Genomic DNA, 8,192 nt, shown 5'->3' with positions numbered 1-8,192 from the left:
TAAACAGGTGGCCACACAGGGAGCACCAGACACAGTATACGACTGCAACAGACTCGCATGTGAAGTGTTGCCTCACCTGTTGGACTGTTTGAGGCCCTGAATAGTAGTAGGGATGGAGGTGTAGGAACTGGTATGGCACTTGTTCTGCTTGCAAGGATAAGTGCCAGAGGGAGATCAGTGGAGAGGGACGAATGGACAAGGGAGTGATCCCTGCAGAAAGCGGAAAGAGTGTTGGGGGTGGGGGGAATGTCTTTGCTGGTGGGATCCTGTTGGAGGTGACGGAAGTTACAGAGAATTAGGTGCTGGATGTGGAGGCAGGTGGGTGGTAGTGAGAACAAGAGGAACCCTTACCTCTGGTGTGGCGAGTTGAGAGCAGACGTGTGAAATGGAAGAGATGCAGGTGAGGCCGTTGAAGATGGGTGAAGGAAAAAATAGACACCCATTTCAATTCCACTTCCCTTTCCCATTTCAACACATCAATCCATGGGCCTCCTCTACTCCCACGATGAGATCACACTCAGGTTATAGCAGCAAACCTTACATTTTGTCTGGATAGCCTCCAAACTGATGGCATGAACATTGATTTCTTAAACTTCTGGCAATTGCCCGCACCCTTCACCATTCCCTCTCTCTCCTATCTACTTACCTGCCCATCACCTCCCTCTGGTGCTCCTCATCTTTCCCTTTCTTCCATCATTCTCTATCCTTTCCTATCAGATTCCCCCTCCTCCAACCCTTTATATCTTTCATCTTCCCAGCTCTTTCCCCTCCCTCCTGTTTCACCTATCACCTCCAGGTTCTTCCTCCCCTTCCCCACCTTCTTGCTCTGACTTCTCATTTCCCCCCCCCCCCCCCCCCCCCCCCCCCCCCCCCCGTCCTGATGAAGGGTCGCAGGTCAAAACATTGACTGGTTTATTCATTTCCATAGATGCTGCCTGGCCTGCCTTTGAGAGGAAACCAAGTCCGTTCTCATTAGCACAGAAGGTTGTGCAGAATTGAGGATTTTTTTTTCTTATAAGGTGTGACCAAACAAGTTGATCAGGGAAATTACGAAGATATTAAGCTTTTGAGATTTATAAGCCATTTTACGTATTTCTACACCAACGTACTGCAGAGGGCATTCTGACTCGTTGCATTACACCGATAAAGAGGCTTCAATGCACAGGATCGCAAGAGGCTGCAGAGGGTCGTAGCCTCAGCCAGTTCCATCACAAGCACAACCCTCCTCACCACTGAGAACATCTTCAAGAGGTGGTGCCTCAAGAAGGACCCTCACCATCCTGTACAGAGTCTTGTCTGGCTGTGTCGTTTGGTGGTACGCAAGCTGCGAGGCGTCGGACTGCCGGATAGTAAAACCTGCTGAGAGGATCATTGGGGTCTCTCTCCCCACTATGTGTCATTTGCTGGGAGTGTTGCAGATGAAGGACCCAAAGCATGGTTGAGGGTCTTTAACACACATCACTGTCAGGAAGGAGGTACAAGAGCATCAGGACTCGGACTGCCAGACTGGGTAGCAGGTTGTTCCCTCAGGGTGTGAGACTAATGAATACCCTGATACCACTGAGGTTTCGTTACTAGGACTGTGAGCTGTTTACTGTGCTACACACTACATGCATTTTGAGTTGTATTTTAGTAAGCCAGCGCAAGTGCTGTATGCGAGCTTGATTTCAACACTTAAGACAAGTTTGATGCAAGTACATGAATGCTCCAGTGCAAGTCGAGGAGAGTAGGCAGCTTAAGTAGTTCAGCATGGACTAGATGGGGTGAAGGGCCTGTTTCTGTGCTGTACTTTTCTATAACTTATTTATAGGGTACAATATTTTTGTTTTATGTGCTGAGTGTGATAAATGTTGTGTGGGTGCACTGTGGTCCGGAAGTATACTTCTGTTTGTTTGTATATTTGTACAGTCAGATGACAATAAACTTGAACTTTATTGGATGTGGAAACTATATAAAAGGTGCAGAGGAAATTTACAAGGATGTTGCCTGGATTGGGGAGCATGCCTTATGAGAATAGGTTGAGTGAACTTGGCCTTTTCTCCTTGGAGCAACAGAGGATGAGACTTGACCTGATAGAGGTGTATAAGATAATGAGAGGCATTGATCGTGTGGATAGTCAGAGGCTTTTTCCCAGGGCTGAAATGGGTAGCACGAGAGGGCATAGTTATAAGGTGCTTGGGAGTAGGTACAGAGGAGAGGTCAGGGGTAAGTTTTTTTTTACGCAGAGAGTGGTGAGTGCGTGGAATGGGCTGCCGGCAACAGAAACAATAGGGTTTTTTAATTGACTCCTGAATGGGTACATGGAGCTTAGAAAAATAGAGAGCTATGGGTAAGTCTAGGTAGTTCTAAGGTAAGGACATGTTCGGCACAGCTTTGTGGGCCGAAGGGCTTGTATTGTGCTGTAGGTTTTCTATGTTTCTATGTTTGACATGCCCTCTTGTCATTACTACCATATGGAAGGAGGTACGAGAACCTGAAGACCCACACTCAATGATTCAGGAAAAGTTCTTCCCCTCTGCCATCAGATTTCATGGTCCACATTAACCATGTTATTTTGTTCTTTGTATATTAATTTACTTTTGTTGTTTATGATAATTTTATGTCCTTGCACTGTACTGTTGCCACAAAACAACAAATTTCACATACAAGGCAGTGATCATAAACCTGATTCTTTGTCAATTTAATGTTGTAAATGCTGAGTCTGAACGACATGCCAAGAAAACAAGAGAATATAAAAGAAAATAATGAAAAGTTTGCCTATTTGATGAGTTCCATGTCTTTTCTCTTATATTGACCCAAGACATTAAGTATTTCTCCTTCCATGGAGACTGACCTGCCGATTGTTTCCAGCAGTGTCTGGTGATCAGTACAGGAGTGGACTGTAAACTGGAAAGTTCAGTATATGATGCATTCGAGAAGGGGTTCAAGAGCTCAAAAGAGGGGTGAAAGTTGCTCGTGAGGAGTGAACAGATCTGCAGGGAGCAGATGAAGGACTTGGAGGGGTATGAAGATTCAGGGTATGATTCAAGTGTCCATGTGTAATCTAAAAGCTAAGGTGGAGATGACAGGGGAGAGTGAAGGGTTTTGGAGGAGACTGGAGGATCTGGGAGGGGGTGAAAGTGCTGGGAAGTATGAACAGTTTTCATGAGGACGCTGGTGGGTTCAGGAGGGGATTGCCAGGTTCTGGAAGGAATCAATGGGTTCCGAAGGACATTGACGAATTCTGGACAAAGAATGACAAGTGTTGACCTAGAGCATTCTCTGGTGAATATGAAGGAGAGTGGGGGAGTTAACACCAGTGCCATTAATAATTTTCATTTATCAAATACCAGCACAGATACATTTACTGTAATGTAATGTACATGATCTGATTTCTAATCACCTCTGCCTCTGGGGAGGGCTTGTCACCCTGAAATGTGAACCACTTCTCTCCACAGAACACCCCCAGCACTCTCCACTTGATTTTCAAACGTTACCTGGCCATTTGTTGGTGGAAGTTTCTGAACTGCAGCTGCAGTCATGCAAGGGGTTTGTTTTGCTTCAGTTTGCTCTACTCATGCAATGTGTAGTTGAAGGTAGAAAACGGAGACAGTGGGACAACTTCACTCACACCAGTGGAATTTGTCACCAAACTGCCCCTTTCACATTCCCATTTACTCCTCAGTGTTTAAAACAAGAACTCAAAACTGTTAAAAACTTGTGGTTTTATTTGGCAGTTAAAAATACAGTGTGTCCCATTAATGCTTCCTGTACAGTAAAAGCTTGGTTATTCTGCTGGTGCCTGACCTGACAGGTGCCAATCAATCAAATATGTGGCTAACCCATTGTTTTCCTTGGCTCTCCCTCAGCGCTGCTCAAAAATTGCTCAGATGCTGCCTCAGTGTTGACCCATTCAGTTCAGAGACTCCCTCTTAACTGGCCAAACATAGTCCAGGTATTCCCTGAACACCTCCCGATCTCAGCCTGGTTCTCCCTCATCTCAGCCTCAGGTTTTCCTCAACAATGCATTAACCCGGGCATTTTTTCTCTGTGCCATTGCTACCTTTAGCAACATCCTAACTCTAACCACACACCCCCTCAACATCAGCCCAAATTAACCAGCTTTGCTCAGGTCAACACTGGCCCAGTATCAGCCCAGCTGTTTTCCTAAACACCACCCCAAGAAATAACCCATACAGTCCCTCACACTGCCCCACCCTCAGCACAGGCACCCCTCTGAAGTTTAGCAGCACTTGCCTGTTGATGAACTGCTGATGAACCAAGCTTTTAAAGTTTCAGGGTTTACGTTACAAGGAATCCATCCTGTTGGCTGATGTATTGAACTGGACACTCACATGAAATGAACATTTCCCTTTAAAGTTACAGAGCTCTGTAGTATATACAACATATTCAGTTCAGCACTTGTCTAAAACATGGTAAATCAATTCTACCGCTATGACAATGGTTCTTTAAAAACAAGTACACTAATATACAACTCCCAGCAGTGCAGAGGAATTCTAACTACCTAAAATTGAGGTTGTATTTCTTATCTCTTTAGATAAAAATGTGCAATTGCAAATGGAGTTTTAAATTGGTTAAAAGTGAAGCAGGCAGCAGGGTCAGTAGAAAGTATTTCACAGCAGAGTGCCTGGGTCTGAACTCACTGTCTGGTGTTAGTTAATGCTGATTCCCGGGGTGGCTGTGCAGGGAGGGAGTTTCTCACGGCTGCATTACTGACAGCCTTGACAAGGTCACGTGCATTCAAGGTGACACACACACAGACACAATTACTGCACTGTCAGCTGGATGGTACACAGAGGGTGACTACATCCACAGAACGTCAAAGCTAGACATTACTGTGGACTCTCGGTAGATTATACACAACCACAGGGCTTTCTGAACGTTGTGTACGTCAATCGGGAAGGAGTATAAATGTGGGGCTCCCTCTCCAATTGCAGACAGCAGTGGCACAACTCAGCAAGTGAAACAGGATTCACAGCGGCACAGACTGAAGCCCAGGCCCTGGGTAAGAACACTCAACCCCAGGCAGCAGTAGTGCCCATGGGTCTTGATGGACCAGACCCAGTAGTGATTCCACAGCGTGTCTCCCTGGAACCCAGCACAGCAGGTGAGTGATATGGAGCTAGAACATCACAGAGAGGGAAGAGTGGAGGAAAGACCAGAGATGTTCGAATGTTTAAGTGTAAGTAGGTGAGGATCGGCAGTTAACACATATCTGGGATAAAGCCCTGCCCTCCAACCCCTGCTACTAATGTTACCCCAGAATGCACCTTGAGATTAGATTTTCTCCTCAGTCCAATACTCAAAGCAAATTGCTGGAGGAACATCTGAGGAAGGGAATTGACAGCTGTCATTTCAGGCTGAGGCCCTTCATGTGAAGTCCATTTCCTTCCACAGATTCTGCCTGACCCGCTGAGTTTCTCCAGCTGTTTGTTCTTTTGCTCCAGATTCCAGCATCCGGCATCTCCCATGTGTCCACTCAGTGGTTGTGAAATCTCTAGCCAACCGGTTCACTTTCAATGATCATTGAACTGATCGCTGCTCAGAAGATATAAAATAACTGCCTTAAAGGCAAATAGTTAGTCATCTGTTACCTACAGATAACTAAAGTGCATACTGTAACAGTTTGTGGAGACTTGGTTAAAATGGTATGGAAGAGTCAATTAAGCTGAACACTGCAAATCTGTACACTTTACACAAATTATCCTCTGCATTTCAAATTTAGTTTCAGGCTCGGACCAGACACTAAATATCCAGCACCTGCAGATATAAAGTAATACTCATGGCTTCCCAGCTCCTTCTCAATTATGCTGGTCACACAGAATTGGCTGGAGATCCTGAGGTCTCGGAAACATAGCACTGAAGTGACTTATCACCAATTGGATGTTCCCTAGAATAAATCAAAATACACATGTTATTTTCAGAGTAGTTTGCTTCACATGGAAAATAAAAAAGACGTTTGTTCACAAGTCCTGGGAGATAGCTCGGAGTTGATACTTTCCTTCAGGGAGTCTGGGAGCATGGAAACAAGCCCTTTGGCTAAACTGGTCCACTAAGATGCATATCTGAGATAGTTCCAAATGCCAGTACTCGGTCCGTATCCCTCTAAGCCAGGGATACCCGTTCTTTGTTATGCCATGGACCCCTACCATTAACTGGGGGGGGGGGGGGGGGTCCATGGACTCCAGGTCGAGAATACCAACTCTAAACCTTCCCTGTTCATGTACATGTCAAAGTACCTTCTAAATGTTATTAATTTACTTGCCTCAACCATTTCCCCCAGCAGCTCATTCTATATATGGACCACCCTCTGGGTGAAGCAGTTGCCCCTCAGATTCCTACTAAATCTCTCTCCTCTCATCTTCATGACTTAAGACATGAAACAAGACATTTCCAAATCACTGGTTTGGCTTCAGCTGGAGGACCGGCTCTAATTCTGGGGAAAATGTCAAAGCCTTGGGAGGATACAGAGGCAATCCACTGGATGTCCCCGGGATGAAGGGGCTTCAGTTCATGTGGAAGGAATGGAGAATCTGTGGACATTCTGTTCACAGCAGGAGAGGGACATTGCTATTCATGGAGTAAATGTGGGAAGCTGTTTCCGAGGCAGGAAGGCTGCTGCTCAGAGGGCATAGAGAGAGGCCAGAATCTATATATAACGCTGTCTGAAGCAGGTGAAGGCTGGTACTCACCAATAGTTAAGAAGCATCCAGATCTAGACAAGCAGTTGAAACACTCAGGGCTTGAAGACAACAGACCTGATGCAGGCAGCTGGTGCTGGTGTACGTAGTTGGGTGCAATGGTCAAAGGATAGATGGCCCCATGTCTGTGGCTCCAGTGAAGGGGAGGGGAGTGGATCGGCCCAGTACATTACATGTAAAACCCTCCCGACCATGAAACGCTGTTGTAGGAAAGCAGCATCTATCATCAGAGATCGCCACCATCACGCTCTCTTTTTGCTGCTGTCACCAGGTAGAAGGTACAAGTACCTCAGGACTGGTTCAAGAACAGTTACTACCCCTCAGTCATCAGGCTCTTGAACAAAAGGGGAGAACTACACACTCTTGCCCCATCATCAAAATGTTCCAACAAACAATGATCTCACTTTAAGGACTCTTTATCTCATGCTATTTATTTATATTTGCATTTGCACAGTTTGTTGTCTTTTGCACTCTAGTTGATCTTTCACTAATCCTGTTATAGCTACTATCCTACAGGATTGCTGAGGATGCTCGTAGGAAAATGAATCCAGGGTTGTATATGGTGACACATACTGTAAGTATTTTGATAATAACATTTATTTTGAACTTTGAACTAGTAGAACCAGAGGGGAGGTGGGGGAGAATGTTTCGGTAGCAAGTTGTGACAAGTTGCTTGGAAGGTGATAGACAGAAACCACTGGGAAAGGAGTGAAAGGAGAAGGAATTTGATTGGAGACTCTTTTTGAAAGAGCTGGCACAGATAAAAGGGCTGTATGGCCTCTGTATGCACAATATGACCTACAATTACCCTGACCACTGTGTGTAGGGATATAGGTTTTGTACAGGAAGGAGTTGGGATTGAGTCTTAGCCACTCCATCCCCTCTCTTAGATGAATGAGTCCCGAGACTGCTCTCCCGTTGAATATAATCACCCCTGATGTGATTACAATCTCTCAGTAACACATCCCTACCTATTGACACTAACATTTCACCCCCACCCCCAGTCCCCAGTCTCATGACGAAACCGCCCAGCTCTGCCTTAAAATAATTCAAGGTCTGCCTTCTCCATCTTCACACGAAGAGTGTTCAAACAGGTTTATAAGGTGGACATGGAGAGGATGTCTAGGATCCGAGAGCATAGCCTCAGAATAAAGGTTTGTCCCTTTAAAACTGAAATGAGAAGGAATTTTTTCAGCTTGAGGGTGGTGAACCTGTAGGCGGAGATTAATAGCTTCTTAACTGGTAACAGGGCTAAGGATTATGGAGAGAAATTTTGAAAATGTGGTTAAATAAAAAAAAGGCCATGATGGAATGGCAGAGGAAATATGATCTGAGTGCCCTAAATCTGCACTAGACCTTATGGTCTTGTGTGTTACAGCGTGTTCTAAATGATTAACAGGCCAATTAGTGGGCTGCAATGTTACACAATTCACGACGTACAAGAGCCCGTTGAACTTATCTCTCTGGTGCTAGTGTTCAAGTTTCCTCCTG

General features: G+C 45.3%; 1 protein-coding gene across 2 annotated transcripts in view; it reads right to left on the bottom strand.

Annotated features, from left to right (window-relative positions):
- Positions 1-3,693: 3,693 nt before the first annotated feature.
- The window catches only part of rasa3 (RAS p21 protein activator 3), a 165,221-nt gene continuing 160,722 nt past the window's right edge, over positions 3,694-8,192 (bottom strand). For both annotated transcript variants that reach the window (XM_059970552.1, XM_059970553.1), the window contains one exon: positions 3,694-5,890. In XM_059970552.1, the coding sequence (XP_059826535.1) occupies positions 5,815-5,890 (76 nt within the window). In that variant the 3' untranslated portion in view covers positions 3,694-5,814. The remainder of the gene's footprint in view (positions 5,891-8,192) is intronic.

Source organism: Hypanus sabinus, chromosome 5, assembly GCF_030144855.1.
Source record: "Hypanus sabinus isolate sHypSab1 chromosome 5, sHypSab1.hap1, whole genome shotgun sequence".
In the NCBI taxonomy this organism is placed as follows: Eukaryota; Metazoa; Chordata; class Chondrichthyes; order Myliobatiformes; family Dasyatidae; genus Hypanus; species Hypanus sabinus.
The sequence above is the reverse complement of the archived record's forward strand: the minus strand, read 5'-3'. Positions and strand labels throughout refer to the sequence as shown.